The 20263-nt window shown below is 39.2% G+C and overlaps 1 protein-coding gene across 3 annotated transcripts in view; it reads left to right on the top strand.

Annotated features, from left to right (window-relative positions):
• Usp47 (ubiquitin specific peptidase 47) overlaps positions 1-20263 on the top strand; it is an 80954-nt gene that overhangs the window by 51974 nt on the left and 8717 nt on the right. For 2 of the 3 annotated variants that reach the window (XM_021230453.2, XM_005075670.4), the window contains 10 exons: positions 712-879; positions 4181-4312; positions 4829-4905; positions 5392-5447; positions 7537-7649; positions 8401-8505; positions 9221-9428; positions 10594-10709; positions 12519-12638; positions 13709-14486. In XM_021230453.2, the coding sequence (XP_021086112.1) occupies positions 712-879; positions 4181-4312; positions 4829-4905; positions 5392-5447; positions 7537-7649; positions 8401-8505; positions 9221-9428; positions 10594-10709; positions 12519-12638; positions 13709-14486 (1873 nt within the window). Of the gene's footprint in view, positions 1-711; positions 880-2306; positions 2367-4180; positions 4313-4828; positions 4906-5391; positions 5448-7536; positions 7650-8400; positions 8506-9220; positions 9429-10593; positions 10710-12518; positions 12639-13708; positions 14487-20263 lie in introns of all 3 variants that reach the window. The other variant, XM_040756257.1, reaches the window with a different exon arrangement.

Here is a 20263-nt window from a genome sequence, read left to right as displayed (position 1 = left end):
CAAATGCTAGAATTACAAGTGTACGCTGTCATACTCAACTTGCAGTTCAGGAGGTGATACTCAACTCATTTTGTATCGAATCAAACTTCATTGAAGGAAGATTTACTTCATACTAGATATTATACTTACAAAAAAGCTATTGACAACAACAAAAATTATTCTTGCTGTGTATTAGTTTGTTTCAAGAACTTAAATGCAAACGGCTTCTGTCTTACAAAAAATCTTAACCTATATGAATAAAACATTGTAGGTATGTGTGTGAAATGTTAAAGGAAAGGAGAGGAGAGTGTTGCTGGGTGTTTCTAACAAGTAGAATTTAAGTCCGGGTAGCTGTGAATTGAAAGCAGTCAAGCATGAAAGTATGACATCCCTGTGCTGAGTAAACCAGACTTAAAGTTTCTCATAGACAGATAGATGACATAGTTCTTTTTCTGTTTTGACACCTTACACAGTAATTAAAGAGAACATTGTTGGGTTTGGAAACAGAAGATGTAGTTTGATATTTAGGGTAATTGCTGTCATAAATGCTGCTGCAGAAAAATGATAATTTTGTACCTAACATCTGAGTTTAGGAGAAAATGGATATACTTAAAATAAATGTGTCTCTTAGTCAGAACATGTTAAACTATTTCAACATGGTAGAGGATATAGGTAAAAGTTTGGATATCTTTTTATTTGTCATAAGATTTTAAGATAATTGTGTCTTATTAGAAATCTCCTCAAACTGAAAGTTGCACTGATAGTGGAGCAGAAAATGAAGGCAGTTGCCACAGTGACCAGATGAGCAATGATTTTTCCACGGATGATGCTGTTGATGAAGGGATATGCCTGGAGAGCAGTAGTGGGACTGAGAAGATTTCAAAACCTGGCCTGGAAAAGGTACCTATTATGGAAGTCTATTGGTATTGGGTGCTAACATGCTAAGCAAGTGAACCACCAGAGAGCTGTACCCCCAGTTCCCTGCACATTTTAATTAAAATGGAGAGTATAGTAATCTCTGAACTTCTGTATTATTTTGTGCTTCATTTTTTTAAGTGAATACTTTAAAAAAATTGTGATGGATATGATCTTAATTGTATTTGGGAAACACTGCTTGCAGATGGGATGCTAATTCCTAGTAGACTATACTGTGTTGAAAGTTAGATTGTGTTAGAATGGATGCTGCCTCTGCCCTTAGTGTTTATCAAATTCAAATCCTTTGTCTTCACTGAGTTTGCTCATAGAAGAAAATGAGAGTGTTGTTGGATTTGTTTCGTTTTCAGAATTCTGACAGTGATGCATTTATGAAAGTGTTCATAATCACAGTTATCTGGAACTTGCAACCTCAGAATTTTCCAAAAACATAATGGGTGGTGCTAATTACAGTTAAACTTTAAAATGTTACTAACCAATTGATACATAACCTGGAATCTCAGCACTTCTGTAGCAGAAGCAGGAGGATCTCTTTGAGTAACTGGTTCCAACCAGCAAGGGCTGAGCCATGTTTTAAAAAATAATTAATTTTCTCAGCACAAATTATAGATTGCAGGTAAATTTTGAAACCTACCTATGATTTACTTTGATTAATCCTAGTTTTGGCAATAAAATTTGAACTACATAAGTTTTCAAAATTTGTTCTAGAAGTTTCACTTTATAATAATTATAGTCAGTTTAATGTTATTTAAGACAAACTGAAATGTGCTGGAACTTGATTTTGGAAGGTTTGAGCACTCTTTCAGCAAAGAATAAAGGGGAAAGGACAATGGAAGTGTGTTTACCTAGCATTCCCAAGCTCCTGGATTTGTACCCTAGTGCTACAAGAAATGAAAGAAAGAGAACTCCTGCAGAAAAGTGAAGGAGATTTAACAAGCCTGTACAATGGTGCACTCCTGTGACTCCACAATATAGAATAAAAGGCAGAGAATTGGCTGCAAATTTTAGTCTAGCATGGTCTAACATAGCTTGTTCCAGTCCAGAGAGGGTTGCAAAGCAAGACCTCTCTCAACACAAACTTTAATAAAAACTTTGCTTGCCCATTTGGAGAATCTTCTTAGAATAAATGGTCTTTTTGTGTCATAACCTTTCCTGGAGACTCTATTTTCCTTTTTAAAATTATTTTGTTTTATCTTATGTGTATGGGTGTTTTGCCTGCATGTCTGTACACCATTTGTGTACTTGGTACCCTCAGAGGCTAGAAGAGGATGCCTAGAATTGCAAGTGATTATGAGTGCCAGGAACTGAACCCCAGTCCTCTGGAAAAGCAGCCAATGCTCTTAATCACTGAGCCATCTCTCCAGCCTTGGGAACTCTATTTTTATTCACTCCAGGTAGAGATGGCGATGACAGACCAGAGAAAGGGTTCCTTCCAAGTCCAGCTTGGTGAACCAGTGAGTTTATGGGACTTCTTTAATGGAGCATGATGACTCTTAGGCAGCTCTATCACCAAAAAGCCCACTCCAAGCATGGGTAACTACTTATAAGAGTCTCCCTTTGAAGCATCTTGTTACTACTGCTTATATAACCTGAGCTTCTTAGTTGATAAAATTCCTATGTTTTTAGGTGGTTGTGGAGTTTTCAGGATTATATATATATTATTGTATATATATACACTATATATATTGTAAGTGTGTGTGTGTGGGCGTGTGCGTGCCTTGTGCATACCTGGTACCTGTAGAGCCCAGAAAAGAGTGGTTGTGAGCTACAATGTGGGTGCTGGGAACCAAACCTAGATCTCCTCTGCAAGAGCAACAAGTGCCCTGAACTGTCTCTCCAGCCTCCCTGTGAATTTCATATAAGTGTTCTGTGCTGTTACATCTTCCTCTCTATCGTGTTTGAGACTTTTTTGGGGGGGGGGTTGTTTTTGGCTTTTGTTTCTTTTTTTTGGTTGGTTGGTTGGTTTGGTTTGGTTTGGTTTGGTTTTTCGAGGCAGTGTTTCTTTGTGTAACAGTCCTGACTGTCCTAGAATTAACTTTGTAGAGCAGGCTGGCCTTGAACTCACAGAGATCTGCCTCCCAAATGCTGGGGTTAAAGGCATGTGCCACCACTGCCTGACCTGTTTGGGGCTTTTGAAACAATCTCACTTCATAGTCTAGACTGGCCCAAACTCACTTTATATCTCAGACCGGCCTTGAATTCACAGCTGTTGTCCATCTTTAGCCTCTCAAGTACTAAGATTACAGGCCTAATAAACTACTATGTTTGGATACTTCTTGTTAGTTTTGAAGATGAAAATACTAGTAGCCAGGATCTCTCTCTCTCTCGAAATGCTAATTGTTTTAGGGGCATTAAGTACCAAGGCTTCTAAAGGAAAATGTAATTCAAGCTAGTGTCCTGGCGCATGGCTTGTAAATTCTAGCTCTTGGAATGCTGGTCTAGGAAAGTCATAAGTTTGAGGCCTACCCTAGGCAACATAATAGATTCAAAACCACCTGGGCAACTTAGATTTTATCTCAAAATGAAAAATAACAAAGAGGAGCAGGCATATAGCCAGGTGCTGGAGCACTTGGCCTAACATCTATGAGTTCACTCTCCACACCAACAAAAGAACAAAGAAAAAGAAAAGATTGTGTGTGTGTGTTTGTGTGTTGAGACAATGTCTCTTCTATGGATCTGTGGTTGTCTTATGTTTTTACTGTGTGAACCAGGCTGGCTTTAAACTCAGAGTTTTGTCTGCCTCTGCCTCCCAGGTACTGTAATTTAAAATGTAAGCCACCATTCCTGGCTTTGATTCATTATAGATGTAAGTAATAAATGCCACATTAATATGTTACTTATCAAAAAATACTGCATGAATACATTAGAAGATACTTCAAATTACTGTCAGAAATAGAATTTTATTTAAAGATAAAAAACAATGTGTTGGTAATTTCTTGATCTTGACTATGCAAATTAAAACAGCCTTCTCTTTAGTACCTACTTCACAAAATTTCAGACTGTTTTTTTATAAGTAATCGAGCATATGTTTATAGACATATAGTTCCAAAGATCATAAGACAGCATAATAAAAACATAAATAAATATACTGAATGAAATCTGTTACATGCTAAGCTTTTTTGGTGACTTGCTATTTTAACATTACCTAAGGGGCAAGTTAGTTTACCATAGGATAGTGGTCACATTACTTAACTCTGCATCCATAGGAAATAAGGGGTTTCAAATAAGGGTTTTGTGATCTTCTCTTCCAACCTTTTTCTTTCCTTAGAACTCCCTGATGTATGAGCTTTTCTCAGTGATGGTGCATTCAGGGAGTGCTGCTGGAGGTCACTACTACGCTTGCATAAAGTCCTTCAGTGATGAGCAATGGTACAGTTTCAATGACCAGCATGTGAGCAGGGTAAGACTCCTGGAGTAGAGAAGTTACCCAGTGGTAGGGTGTTTATTCAGAGCTGAGATGTCTATGAGGTCCCCGTCAAACCAGTCTTTCATTGTTAGCAGTGTCCTTGTTCTACTTTTTACATGTTTCCAATTATATTACACCTTTCCTCTAGCCCTTACCCTTCTTCTTATGTACTCCTCAGGAATGATGTGGGACTAGGATCCCTTGAGCCTGACTCACCAGGGCAACCACTGGTGAACTGAATTATCTGTGTTGTGCTTGTTGAAAATGTCACAACACATCTAATTCAGATACTACAAAGTTGAATTAGAGTTGGAGTTCGTGGCTTACCAGCAGTTTCTAGCACTGGGGAGGCTGAGACAGAGAATCACCCAGAGTTCAAGCTCAGCCCGTGCTACAGATTAATAACCTATCTCAAGGGGAAAAAACTAGAATATTGGGTTATATATTTACATGGGACATTAATGTAATGGTGTCATTGGTTTTTACAAAAGAGTAACTTGCAACTTTTAGATAACACAAGAAGACATTAAGAAGACACACGGTGGGTCTTCAGGAAGCAGAGGCTACTACTCCAGTGCTTTTGCAAGGTAAGCAATAGCATGTTGATACACTGGAGTGAGTTGTAAAACCTTACTCATGGGTCAGCAGAATACAAGCCGTAGGCGTCTGTTTGTAAGTGCTGGCTGATGTGTTCCCACTGTAACAGCTGAGGTGTAGCACAGACCATCTGGCCTACAAAGACTGAGACTTTTTTTCCTCTTGACTCTTTCATTTTGCCCAGCCCTGACTTAGCTGTAATAGGCATTGAGGTGCACAGCCTTCTTGACAACTTTGGTAACTGTGTTACCAAAAAGAGATGTTTCAACCTTTTCAAAAGTGCACCATTAACAGCAAGGAGGAATTTTCCTTTCTTTCTGGAATGTTTTAATTTTAATGTGTCTGTGCATGGTGGTATGATTTTCTGATTATTTGAAAGAAAAAAACCCTAGTATTTCAAATAAAGATTTGATGCTTATAGATAGAATCTACCATCTATTTGAAGAACTTGTTAATCTTTTTTATATTTCTCCTAGCTCAACAAATGCATATATGCTGATATACAGACTGAAGGATCCAACAAGAAATGCAAGTATGTTAGCCCACCATAAAATCATTTCCTTGGCACATCTTGCAGACCTTGATAGCTGCTTTTAGGTGATAGAACAGTTAACAGCTAGAACACTTTATGCTTGGGAAAGGGAATTATTAACACTGTTATGAAGTAATACTAAGGGATAAAAAAAATTGACAATCTGTAGAGCTGGGCACAGTGATATGTGCTTGCAACTCTAGTTACTTGTAGGCTGAGTGAGGCAAGAGGATTACAAGTCTGAGGCCTACAGATAATTTAGCAGGACCGTGTCTCAAAATAGTAATTTTAAAAGAGCTGAGACCACAGCTCAATGATAGAGTTCTTGATTAGCATTCACAAGTCCCAGAGTTCTGAGAACCAGTACTATGCACAGTCGCACACACAAGCAAACATTTACTCACACATAAGCACAACCACACGTGAGTTGGAATACTTGTAATACACTTTCTCTTCATTAAATGAATTAGGTGTGTACTTTAAGTAAGATTGTATCCTATGTAGCACTCACAGCTCATCAACTGCATGTCCTAGAGCAAATCACTTGACCTTCCTGTGTCTTTGCAGATGTATAGAGTGGAAATGATGATACTTTATAGAGTTGTTATACATGAATGAAATAACACTTTAGAGCTTTGCAGCTTAGCTAGTATGCAATGAAAGCTCAAATTAGCTTCTGCTTCTTTCTGTTTCAAGCTTTTGGGGTTTATTAATATTTACATAGTTTGTGAAAGGACTCCAGATGGCCTGAAATATTTCAGAAATACCTTTGAGTTAAGTATCACTGTTTATTTGACTAAAGATCTGATACAAATCCTTTATTATATTTTAATTTTACTAAGAATCCCAAGGGGGTCAACAAGATGGCTCAGTTGGTAAAAAGACACTTGCTGACAAGCCTAATGGCCTGATTTCAAAGCTGCCCTCTGACCTTCTAGAAATAATCTTGATTATAAAGTGTGTTTGCCCTTTTTATTTATATTTTTTATTGTTATTACTTTAAAATCTTTAGTTCTTAGGGGTTTTTTCTTACTGATTCATAATATTGGAAACATTAGGGTGTGTTTGGCTATAGATGCATATACAGATGATGAGTTTGCTCATATTTTATTAATTTAAAAAGTAATCACTAGCTTTGATCTCCATTCGTTTTTAGAAGCATATCTGTTTTGACTATTATATTTTTTGTGAACAAAAGTTAGTTTGTGGACTCAGTCAATGCAAGGTTTAGAACATAGCCATCATTTCAACAAATGTATACTTCAAGACCTTTAGATTCTCTGGAGGCAAAGCCAGGATTGTAATCCATGTACCCTGCATGCCTCGCTGTAGACAGTGCAGTGCTTCAACCCTTGGCTAACTCTCCAACTCTGGTTCTGTGGTAAACACCTGACTTAGGGGGAAGGGGGCAGATAGCTGTGTTATCTGGTTGGGAATGTTTTTTAGCTAGTTGATTGCAGGAAGCTGTCCTGTACAGCTAGCTAAGGAAGATTCTTTTGTTTGTTTGGGCCAGAACTGATTTCTGGAAACATTGCATTTTCACTCTTTACAGATCCTATTGATACTTATTGCTCTCCTTAAAGGCAAACATTCATTAGCATTATTCAAGTGTCTCAATTTCATATTGTTTCTTATATGCTTTTAAGTCACATGTAACTGTGGAGCTACCAGTTTTGTGCCTCTTCCTTCTTTGGTTAGAAGGCAGCTAAAGGCTGCATTGAGGAGGAAGGGAAGGTAGCTCTTTTGCAGTATATTCTAGGCAATAACTAAGGCCACACGCTTTTCAGCCACGGTCTGGAGAAGTAAAGTTGCCTAAAGCCAAAGGGTTCCATGGTGATAGCACAATTAGAAATAAAAAGTGATTTTATTTTAAGTTTCCAAGGCTTTTTTAAATTCTGAAATCTCATTGAATTCTAGGATTTGAGCCACTTACTAAGTCTGAATATGGCTTCACTATCAATACCTCTTCACTATTGCCTGGAAGAAGCTTTTGTTTCACAATGGTAGAAGGATATGTTTTCATGGCAGTGCAGTAGAACAGAAAGAGTACAAGAAGCTGCTCTGAATGACTCTTATTTTATGTTCCTAGAATTTCTAGAAGTGGACGAGTATCCAGAACACATTAAGAACCTGGTGCAGAAAGAGAGAGAATTGGAAGAACAGGAAAAGAGGCAACGAGAAATTGAACGCAATACATGCAAGGTTCGATTCCATGATTGTGGTTGACAAGTTCTGTTGAAGTTTGCTCTTCTGACTACTGTCGTTCTCATGGCAACCCAGAGTTGGTTCTGTAGACAATTCTGTCAGTGTGGTCATAAGGCTCTGTGGCTTTACCACACTTGGTACTGAAGCATAGTGATGTATATAACATAGTGCTCAGCTCTTGTGGAGCTGTGTGAGGCAAGCATTCCCATATCCTGAGGAAGGAAGGACTGGGAAATGCACAGAAATGAAGGCCACACTTCAGTTATTCTCCCAATGCCCTCACTGTTCTCCCTTTAAAATCCTTAAACATACAGGAGTGATGGCCCATGCCTTTAATCCCAGCACTTGGGAGACAGAAGCAGGCAGATCTCTGTGAGTTCAAGATCAGCCTGTTCCACAACGTGAGTCCCAGGACAGCCAAGTCTACACAGAACAACTTTGTCTTGAAAACCCAAAAAGAATAGTCCCCAACTATGTATTTTAATTACATTGCTTTGACAATGAAGAGAAGTTCTGTGTGCTGCCAGATGTGATGGAACATGCTTTTAATCCGAGCACTTGAGAGTCAGAGCAGAGGCAGGAGGACTGTGAGTTCCAGGACAGCCTGCTCTATAGAGCAAGTTCCAGAACAGCCAGGGCTGTTATACAAAGAAACCCTGAGGGGTGGGGGTAGAGGGGTGCTTCTGCCAAAGAATTCAGTTGTGACACTTGACCTAGTGAGTTGACGATGGTATTTTCTGTTTTGCAGATAAAATTATTCTGTTTACATCCTGTGAAACAAATAATGATGGAAAATAAGTTGGAGGTTCATAAGGATAAGACATTAAAGGAAGCAGTGGAAATGGCTTATAAGGTATATCTTATGTACAGTTGGATTTTAATTTTGATAGCACCCAAGTTTTATAGTTGAGATAGATAGATGATCTAAGTACTTAAATGGATTTGATAGCCTGTTAATCACCCCCCATCTACCAGCATCTTCATCTGAAAGTCAGTTAACCTTTCTGAATCCTGGAATTAGAATTACAAACACATTATTTGTGCTTTCTGTTTATTTAGCAGCAGATTATCTATTGAGTGCTTTCTGTATGAGCCATTAGAGGTATCGGAGGGAAGACATGGTCTTGGCCTCATGGAATTAATAATCCATTGGAAAAATTTTCTTTGATGATTTGCAATTATTTTGTTTAGATGTCATAAAGTAAATCAATAATGCAATAGTAACCATGATAAGGACACAGCTATGTCATTGTATAGTGTTATTTTAGGAATAATCAAAAATGGTCAATAAATATATTTAAGCTAGTCATGGATGCTCATACACTGTAATCTTAGCATTTGAAAGGTGGAGGCAATAAGATGAAGTTTTCAAAGTCATCCTCTTTTGCATAGTGGATTCAGGGTCAGCCTAGGTTACATGTGGGTCTTTCTCAAAATTAAAGATATCTGTTACTCAGATAAAAATCACAAATATACAGATTTCATTGTTTGTAAGGATCTCTTGGTAGGATTACTGCACACAAGACTAAAGCACTGTTTTTGTCTTTTCGGGGATTATGTTCTGTTAGATGATGGACTTAGAAGAGGTGATTCCATTGGACTGTTGTCGCCTGGTAAAGTATGACGAGTTTCATGATTACCTGGAACGATCATATGAAGGAGAAGAAGATACACCAATGGGACTGCTCCTGGGAGGAGTTAAGTCTACATACATGTTTGATCTGCTGTTGGAGACTAGAAAGCCCGATCAAGTTTTCCAGTCTTACAAACCTGGAGGTAAACAATTTTGTACTCTCTTGAGTTACAATGGGTTTTAAATTATTGTGATCAAATGTTTTGTTCATAGAAGTGAATGATTTAAATTTTTTATATGTTCTTAAAGTGTACTTAATTTTGACAGTCTGAGAAGTAATCAGCAATGAGTTTGAAGTTAAGTTTTAGCTTATTCTGGGCTTGCTGGCACATGCTGTGTGACTCCAGCAGTGGGAATACTAAGATGGGCATATCACAAGTTCAGCTGGGCATATTTGCTATACAGTGTCTATACACAGAATTTAAATAATGAAACAGCAACAAGATAACACTTCTCAGTCTACAGTAGGGTTTCCTTCTTTAATGTGGAGTGTTAAATGATGTAATGTCTGCCCAATGATTTGAAATGCCTGTAGTTATTGACTCAGCTCCTTAGGGTATCTGTGTTGACAGCTTTCCCTCCTTCCCTCTCCTATTCATTATGGGAGCCATATACTTCCTTGCTTTGTATGGCTCTACCATCTAAAGTATATTTGTCTTTTAAGTGAACAACGTAAGGGGAAATTTGAGATTGATGGTAAAGCAAATAACTGCTAAATGTAATTCTTGATGGCTATTTCTATTCCAAGTGACTAAAATTTAGTCATAAAAATGATCTAAAAACAAAAGAGAAATGATATATCAGATCAGTTTTGTGTGGAATTTTCCGTGGGATTTGAAGTATGTTGTTAGAGGAGAGCAACAAGGTCATGAATGACTTAGTGGAGGTTGTTTATAAGCAGTCAGGGTTTTATCTTCCCCGTTAGTATTTATTTTGCAGTCTCTAAATCCGTGTATGCTTTCAGTGCTGTGATTTTCTTTGTATTTGAATATTTTTGCATATGTATTTTGCATTTGATCCTAAAAAGAAGACCAAGAAGCAAATGGATTGTATTCTTAATATGCTTAATAAATTTGAAGGTGATGTTATTTTAAAAGGAAATAAAACATTTTAAAAATTATATTTGGATTTGTATTTAACACAGTGCACAGGTCAAAAATAGTGCTTTTTAATGAACATTAGATGAATCTAATAAACATTCTCTTTGCCATCTATTAGAAACATATTTGGAATTCACTGCTCATGTAATACACAGTTTAGAAAAAAATAACCTTCAGCTCCGTTTTTTTATGTTTTCCAATGCAATAGAAGTGATGGTGAAAGTGCATGTTGTTGATCTGAAGGCAGAGACTGTCGCTGCTCCTGTAACAGTCCGTGCTTATTTAAATCAGACGGTTACAGAGTTCAAACAGCTGATCTCAAAGGTAAGTGGTAAATTAGATCATAAATATTTTTGAGTTCTTGCTGTGTGTATGGCTCATTGTGGCAGTTTGAAGTTGTGGATTCTACTCTAAAGCAGCAATATTTATAGGCAGAACACAATTGAAGTAGAAAGGGACACTTCAGGTAGAAGAAACAGACTGATCAACTTTGACGCATGGGGCAGTAGCACTGACCCAGACTGTAGTTTGAGCTGGGTGGAACACATACTAGGGATATGAATTCAGTTTATGTCTTAGTTAGGGTTTCTACTCCTATGAAGAGGCACCATGACCATGGCAACTGTAATAAAGAAAACATTTAATTGGGTGGTTTACAGTTCAGGGTCATTATCATCATGGAGGAACATGGTGGCATGCAAGCAGACTTGGTGCTGGAAAGATAGTTGAGAGTTCTACATCTTACACAGGCTACAAGAAGTGGTCTGTCTCATTGAGTGAATAAATGAGACCTCAAGCTTGCCTCCACAGTGACACACGTCCTCTAACAAGGCCACACCTACTCTCACAAGGCCACCTCTCCTTATAGTGCCATTCTCTTTGGGGGCCATTTTCTTTCAAACCACCACAGTTTGAAAGAAACTTCTTGTTTCACAGAAGGCTGGCCTGGAACTCACTGTGTAAATCAGGCTAGTCTTGAACTCATAAATACTTTCATGCCTCCACCTCCTGGGTGTGCACATCATACCCAGTCCTTAATATTTTTTATTACATTTATTTATTTTGTGGTGTGTGTGCATGAACTCAGGCATAGTGACAAGTGACTTTACCCGTTCAGCCATCTCAGTGCTGAATGAAAGGTAGTGACATATTAATAGCAACAGTGGAGTAGGGAAGCAGACATGACAGGATGCTGGGTGATTAAATAGTGACCTAGAACATAGGCCTCTTCTGAAGGACTGAGCAGAAGTGAGATGATGAAACCTTTTGGATCTCTTTGGACAAATAGACTGGACCATGTGTGACAAATGACTTCTCTTTCAAGGGTCCCCTACTGTGTACCTTGAGCACACAAACAGGTATAGTTTTTGCAGGCTTCCTTACTGTCTAGTAAATGCAAGTTAAAAAAAAATTTGAAATACAGTTTTCAGCCATCTGTCTTGTCTTATATATAGCTCAATGTCTGGGATTTACTGACCATCAGTAAATAAGTGTTCTGGTTGTGAGGGGTTTTGTCAGTTCAGTCATGTTTTTGTGACTGTCACTGTGTTTAAGCAGTACCGCTAAGAGACTTCAGTCACTGTTGGCAGTTACATCAGAAGCCAAATCATGCTGTACTGCCCTACCTGTTGGCTAACTTGTTTACATGTGATACCAGGTGATCATATGACTCTATGCATTTAAAATAAGTGCCACCTGCAAACAGTTTCAGTCCATTTAAAAATATAAGCCCTAAGATTGGATTTTTAAAAAAAGAGGACAATACAGTATGTTAACCTGCTCTCTGATGAAGCTAATAATAACCTTATTGGGGAAAGGTTTCAACAACAATGGTAGTCAGAGTTTTGTCATAAACAAACACCTTGCAAGTTAGAAAGTGTTACTTTGTTCCAGTTTACAGCCTAAGTGATAGGGAGATGACTAAGAATTTTTCCTTTGAGTCACCAAAAATTATTAAATTTGTACTTAAAAGTATCTTTCTTTGACACTTTTGAGGGTTGGTACTAGTATTGGTACCTAGGGTCCTGCTCTCATCAGCTTTGAGGAACTCAGCAGTTTTCTCTTCTGTGTGTCTACAGTGAGCCAGAATTCCTTTGGGTAGGTAGCACATTCTGTACTGACCTTTTGTTGCAGGCCACACACTTATCATCAGAATCCATGCGGATAGTGCTAGAACGCTGCTACAATGACCTGCGCCTTCTCAGCGTGCCCAGCAAGACCCTGAAAGCTGAGGGCTTCTTTAGAAGTAACAAGGTATGCTTTTACCTTTTCATTGTGTCTTCTTTGCTGATAACAAATGGAGTAAAGCTGAGTATTGTAAGCCTGGCTTCCAGCAACCAGCACTGTGCAAGAGTAGCCTTCCAATGCACACAGATTCCCCAAATTTTCTTCCTTTGTCATTCAGTGAGTCTTCTTTCTCTGCCTGACTCAGCTTTGCTGATGCTCCTTTTACCTCTGCCCTCTAATTCTGTATTGTTTTCGTGTGTGTGTGTGTGTGTGTGTGTGTGTGTGTGTGTGTGTGTGTGTGTGTGTGTGTGCGTGCGTGCGTGCGTGCGTGCGTGCGTGTGTGTGTGTGTGTGAGAGAGAGAGAGAGAGAGAGAGAGAGAGAGAGAGAGAGAGAGAGAGAGAGAGAGAGAGAGAGAGATTAAAATGTAGTCTGTGGGTTGACAAGAGCACTCATCAGGTACAGGATGCTTTTGGCCAAACCTGACAAACTAAATTTGATCCCATGGACACATGTGGCAGAAAGAAAGAATAACTACCTCAAATAATTTTTCTGTGAACTCTACAAATGTGCTACACACACCATATACACACTTGTGTGCATAACAAATTTTTAAAAATATAACTTAATATTTTTAATATTTTAAACTATAATAATGCCAATTTAGGGTAAAGAGTGCCAGAGCAGTTCTTTCTTCCCCCATTCTTTTCCTTATGTGGTTAACTAATAGTCTAACTATGTGACATTTATTAAATAGTAATAGGTTTATCTTTTTATGCAAAACCCAACATACATTAATTATTGCCAAATCTATGTCAATAATTAATAATTAATAATTTCCTGTTTTGTTTTTTTGGAGACAGAGTCATGTATTTGCCTTATCTGGCCTTTAACTCGCTACATAGACCAAGCTAGCCTGTGACAGTCATCCTGCCTCTGTCCTACAAGTATTGGGTGTATGCTACCATGCCTGGTCAAATTTATGTATAATGTCACAAATTTTATAGCATACTGTGTACTGGCTTGTAATGATATGGTCTTATAAAGAATAAGAATGCCACTTAACATATGGAGTATAACTCTCTCACTCACTGTTTAGGTATTTGTTGAAAGCTCTGAGACTCTGGATCACCAGGCAGCCTTCACAGACTCCCACTTGTGGAAACTTCTGGATCGACATGCAAATACAATCCGATTATTTGTTTTGCTGCCTGAACAATCACCAGGTTCATATTCCAAAAGGACAGCATACCAGAAAGCTGGAGGTGATTCTAGTAATGTGGATGATGACTGTGAAAGAGTCAAAGGACCTTCAGGGAACTTAAAGTCTGTGGATGCTATTCTAGAAGAAAGCACTGAAAAACTCAAAAGCTTGTCACTGCAGCAGCAGCAGGATGGAGACAATGGAGACAGCAGCAAAAGCACTGAGACGAGTGACTTTGAGAATATTGAGTCCCCTCTCAATGAGAGGGGCTCTTCCACCTCTGTGGATAATCGAGAACTTGAACAGCACATTCAGACTTCTGACCCAGAAAACTTTCAGTCTGAAGAGCGTTCGGACTCAGATGTGAATAATGACCGGAGTACAAGTTCAGTCGACAGTGATATTCTTAGCTCCAGTCACAGCAGTGACACTCTGTGCAATGCAGACAGCGCTCAGATTCCTCTGGCCAATGGACTTGATTCTCACAGTATCACAAGTAGTAGAAGAACTAAGGCAAACGAAGGGAAAAAGGAGACATGGGACACAGCCGAAGAAGATTCTGGGACTGACAGTGAATATGACGAGAGTGGCAAGAGCAGGGGGGAAATGCAGTATATGTACTTCAAAGCTGACCCCTACGCTGCAGATGAAGGCTCTGGGGAAGGACACAAATGTATGTACTTGAGAGGAAGGCTCTTTGAAATAGTATCCGTGTGTTTCTCACTTAACTTCTGATTAGGATTCCATTGCTTAGCTCTAAGACTACCTTACGGTAATTTTATGAACTGTAAGATAGTTGACTTTTCTTTCATTTGCAGCGCAGTACTTTATTTAGCCAGTAATTGTGTCTAGTTAAGTAGAAGAGTAACCAGTATTAGGAAAGTCTATGGTAAGAATGCCAAGGAATACTTGAAAGGTAGTATACACTTTCACCCCTAAAGAAACCAGATGCTTTAAAGATTTTATTTTTGAGAAGTTTATATATGCATATTAATGTGTTTTGATAAATTTACCCTTATTCCCTCTCCTCCAGTTCATTCTCTACTTCTTACTACCACCACTTTTCTCTCCCAGCTTCATGTGCCATGTGTAAGCCCTTTGAGTCCACTTAGTGCTGTTATATATGCATAGTAATAGGGTCATCTACTGGAGCATGAATAGCCTCTCAGAGGCCACATCCCTGAGGAAAATTCGATTCTTCTTTCTCCAGTAGACATCAGTTGCCAGAAGCTTCTCAACTAGATTGATACTATGAACCCTACCCATCCATGTTGGGGTTTTGGCTGTCTTGATTTTGTAAATGCAGTCACAACCACTTTTAATTTATGTGTGCAGAGGCCTTGTCACATCTGGCAGATGTTTGGTTACAGACCTCTACTACCTCTGGCTCTTAAATTTTTAACACTGCCTTTTCCGCAGTGTTCCTGAGCCTTGGAGGGTGTATGCATGATATAGCTGTCCCGTTTAAGACTGGGTACTCCATAGACCTTTATTCTCAAACACTGACCAGTTGAGTCTCTGTATTAATTGTCATCCACTGCAAGAAGAGGCTTCTCTGATGAGGGTTGAGAGATGTACTACTCTATAACATAATGTTATAAGTACTTAAGGGGCAGTTTATGTCCATTTAGCAGAGTAATAGTACTAAGTTCTCCCTTAGGGCCTGTGACCTAGCCAGCCACTGGATTTTAACCCAGTTAATGGTACCAAACATGAGTCCTGTCTTGTGAGCAGGCCTTAAGTCCAATCAGAAAGTGGTTAGTTATTCCCATTAACATATATACTACCATTGCAGTAGTGGGCAAGTCTTGCCAGGCCTATCCTTATTTGATCTCCAGATTCACAGCTAAGTAAGACAGCTGGTTATTTTTCAACCCTAGTAGCATGCATAGAACCCTCCAGCATTTTGAAAGTTAGCCAACAGAGATGAAAATTTCAGGTCGGTACCAGCCTGATTTCTCTATGTCCTATGACTCAGAATATATGGTGTCTTCTGCACTAGGGTCTTACTATCAAGTTATAGAGGATAACCAAGAACAGTGGCAATAGTCTGTATTGTTTGAATGGCTTTGAAAAATTGTTATTCAGTTTGCAGGGAAAAAATTTTTTTAGACCTCTTTTCTATGTCTCAAAGCAAACAACTCCTTTCCTGCATCCTTTAAACATCCATATTCAGTGGCAAAAGGAAGGGGGTTTGAGAGTGAGGGTTCATTTATTACCTGGGTCTTTTTTTATTTTTATTCTGTGTGCTGTTAAGGGTGCAACTTGGTGCTTTACCACTAAGCCACATCCCAACCCTTTTGATTGGTTATTTTAATTTTGTTAATTTGATAGTAGGCAAGATATAAACTAGGGTTCTGAATGTTCCAGATCTCAAAAGAAAAAAGAGAGAGAGAGATTTGTCAGCATAAGCATTTAAGACAGGTAGTAACAGCAGACATATCCACACTGTAGAACTGCATGAGTTGTAAAAGAAACTTCTGGAAAGAATTTTTACATAACCACAGGTTAGAACTAGCCAGAAGTTAACAAGCCAGAGTCAAGATAGATTTCTTTGGCCAGGTGGTGGTGGCACACACCTTTAATCCCAGCCCTTGGGAGGCAGAGGCAGGTGAATCTCTGAGTTCAAGTACAGACAGAGATACACAGAGAAGTCCTGTCTTGGGGGGGGGAGAAGAAGGAAGAACCCATACATTTTGTTTCCCAAGTATGAAAAGGAAGCAGCTTTCTGAAAAGTTAAATACTTACTAGACTCTCTCTGTACAAAACATGTAGTAGCCTGGCTTGGTGAAATATCCCTTTCATCCCATCACTGAGTAGCAGAGGCAGGAGGATCTCTGAGTTCTAGGCCACCCTTGGCTACGTAGTGGGACTCTGTTTCAAAAAACTCAAAGCATAGATTAATACTCTTGTGTTTTTTAGTTTATTTCTCAAAGTGTCTCTGAATTACTAAAGCAACGCCTCCATTAACATATTAGAGAACTGGAGCTCACAGAGGATAGAGGCATGGCAAAAAGAACATCTATATGTAACATCCATATAGTCAGCAGCAGGACTGCCACAGCATATAAGGCTTTTTTTTCCTTAAGATTTTATTTTTACTTATGTGGGGGGGGGGGCAATAGGTCCTGCAGGAAATCAGATCACCTGGAGCAGGAATTGCAGGTGGCTGTGAGCTGCCCTGCATGGGTGTTGAACTGAACTCTGGTCCACTGCAAGAGTGCCAGGCACTCTTAATTGCTGAGCCAGCTTTCCAGTCCCCGTGAGGCTAACTGAATGTGCGTGTTTCCTTTATCCTTGGAAGAGAATCCCTAGGTTTCAGGCCCCATATAGTTATTAGAAGAAGAAATGAGAGACAGCCTGTCAGTAAAGTGTTTGCCTTGCAATCATGAAAACCTACATTCGATACTTGAAACCCAGGTAAAAAACAAACAGGTGTGGTGCTATACACTCGCACTTGTAGTCCCAGCTCTGAAAGCAGAAATAAGCAGATCCTAGGGCTCTCAGTCCAGACAGACCAACTACTTGGCAAGCTCCAGGCCAATGAGAAGCTCTGTCTCAAAAAACAAGGTAGACCGCTCCAAAGGAGCAATACCTGAGAGTGTTCTCAGGCCTCCATAAGCAGGCAGCACGCATGTACATGCAGACTTGAACACATGAGTGCACAAAGAGGAGACTTGGCCCAGTGAGATAGCACATCAGACAAGCATGCTTCCTGCTAAGCCATCATGACCTAAGTTTATCTCCAGAGTCCACATGGGGGAAGGAAATAAACTACAAGTTGTCCTCTGACCTCCACATGCCCTCTGTGTTCCCCTACACATACAGAGAAAGTTAATAAATGTGAAACATGCTCTCTGAAAAGAAAGAAATGACTTGTAGACTGAAAGCTCTGCCTTTTAAATGAAAGTAATCAGTAATAAACGTGCATAGTAACTACCGAGCTCTAACTAACACCAGAATCCTTTGACATCTGTATATATGTCCTGTAGAAACTCAAGTATAAAAATGTAGATTTCTGGCCAAGATGGTAACATAGAAGCAGTATAATTTTGCTTCATATAATTGTATTAATGCATTTTAAGTTTGCATCCAAGGGCTACCTCAAAAGGCTCACTAGTGTGCATGATTTCATGGAGTCCTCTCAGCAAGTGTGTAAAGCTGTTTTCCCTGGTTAAATACCTGGTTCAAACAGGTTTACTTGTCCGGGGTCATATTCCTAGTAATTATGCTGCTAGGATTCTAACTTGGCATTCTGATTATAAGCCACCACCTAGATGCCACTGTCACTTTTCCTGACAAGAAAACTAGCAAATAGCAACTGCATTGACTACAGTCAGCCAATAAAAGTGCTGAGAAAGAGGAGAGCTACTCTCTGGAGGAAGAGCTTGGAAGTTTCTGGTTGACAGAAAAAAATCAATTGGCTGGTAGCCTTTACCTCAGCATGGATCCAGCAGGAACACTTGGAGTTAAAATCTAAAGTCTCGTTTCTCTGTTTGGAAAGTTAATAAACATTTTAAAAGGTAGATTACTGACCAGTTTAATCTTTCTAGAAATGTGTAGTAGGCTAGTCTTACAGCTCACTGAAATAATAGACAGGGCTGTGAGGGGAAACCACTTTTCCCATCTCTTTAGGCTACTAGAGACCATACAGAAGGCTTATTTGCAAAGAAAAGTTTCTCCATTGATCTTGATATTTAGAAAAGGCTTGGAGATGGAGGGAGGGATGTTGGCCAGAAGCCAGGTTTACCAACTATCTCTGCTGTGACTGAGTCACTGCCATCCTCAGTGACTTGAAAGTAAGTGCTGGGAAAGTGGACTGTGAGTGATGGCCTATTCACAGTGGTATAGTGGTCAGGTCTAGCAGACAAAGAATTCCATATCCCGAGAATGATTTATCATACATAGCATCACAGTATTGGCAGCTGACTTAGGCAGTATCTGGACTGTATCTAAAATGCTGATCCTTAAGCCACCTGGTATGCTTCAGGAACTCCTTAAGGGAATAATAATTACCTCTCTGTGAAAACAGTGTTCTGGTGTGACCTAGTTGCAGTTACAGCCCTTAGGTATGAACAAGGAAGCCAAATAATGGATGTAACACATGTGCTTTGAAGTGTCTTCATATAATTTTGGTATCCTAAAAATACTTGAATTTGTATTATGAGGACACTGAATCCTCTGGATTTTAGATGCAGAAAGGAAAAGAGGTGTGATGGTCATCTCTAACAGTTACATCTACTGCAGGAAGTAGGTCTTTGCTGAGGCTGCAAGTACAGAGAAGTCTAATCACACGTTATATAAAGGAGCTAGGAGATCACTGAAACCAAGCCTGCTTGGTGCTTAGCTCCAGATTAGACTGATTCAGTAACCAACATTTGTGTCTCCCCGTGACATAGCATTACCAGAATTGAGGCAAGGAACCAAATGGCCTTCCGTTTTAAGTATTGTTTTGGGCTCATAGGACCCTATGGTAGAACTGAAGCTCAAATTGGACCCCTACCTATAAGCCCTCAACTTTTGATTTCCAGTCCCTTTCCATTACACACCTCCTTCAGAATCTTCAGTGTCTTGTTGAACATTGCAAATGTAAACTTGTTTGCCATAAGATTAACATTTGGGGACATTCCTTTAAAGTTTTAAGTTGGGGTTCTAAGCAATTTAAAAAAAAAGCCTCCTTAAATGTTGCATAGTAAACCAAGCTCAAGCACATCCCTGTCCATATTTTCTCCTAGTTTACACTCCTTACATCCAGTGATATCTGTTTCGTAACCAGGCATGTAGTCTGTGAAGATTAATTCACTTGATAAACATATCCAGAATGTTTCATCCACCCAGGATTTGAACTGGCCTGAGAATGTGAACCAGAAATTTTTATGACCTTTTGTAAAGTTGAAAAAAAAAGGGGGGGGACCTACTGACAAGATAGCCTTGTTGAGGAACAGCCTGGAAGCATAGTTGCTCTTGAGTTTGGTACCTGCCTTATTACAAGAGAAAAAGAATTAGGCCTGCAACCACATTTGCTAAAATGTGAAGACTAAGATAGCTAGATGCATTCTACAAGAGACTAATAAGGTACAGAAGATTGAACTGGGTAGGTATTAGAAAGAAATATAGAAAAATAGTTTATTGGCCAGGTGTGGGGATGCACACCATTAGTTCCAGCATGGAAGTAGAGGCAGGTGAATCTCTGAGTTCTAAGCCAGCCAGAACTACATAGTGAGACCTGTCTCAAAAAAAGAAAGAAAAGAAAAATAGTTATGAGAAGTAATCTTGTCATGATGCCAAGAGAGTTTCAGTTTAAGCCTGGGGAAAGGTTGAACAATGGGCCATTTATGTACAATCCTGCTATAGTTCAACCACATGATAAACATGCATCTCAGTATGCTAGCCCAATATTTTTTCTAGTAGAAATCCCAGAATTATTACTTCAGATGATATTGCCGCCAG

This window comes from Mesocricetus auratus, unplaced genomic scaffold (genome assembly GCF_017639785.1).
Source record: "Mesocricetus auratus isolate SY011 unplaced genomic scaffold, BCM_Maur_2.0 Super-Scaffold_4256, whole genome shotgun sequence".
NCBI lineage: Eukaryota > Metazoa > Chordata > Mammalia > Rodentia > Cricetidae > Mesocricetus > Mesocricetus auratus.
This window is presented reverse-complemented; position numbering and strand designations above follow the sequence as displayed.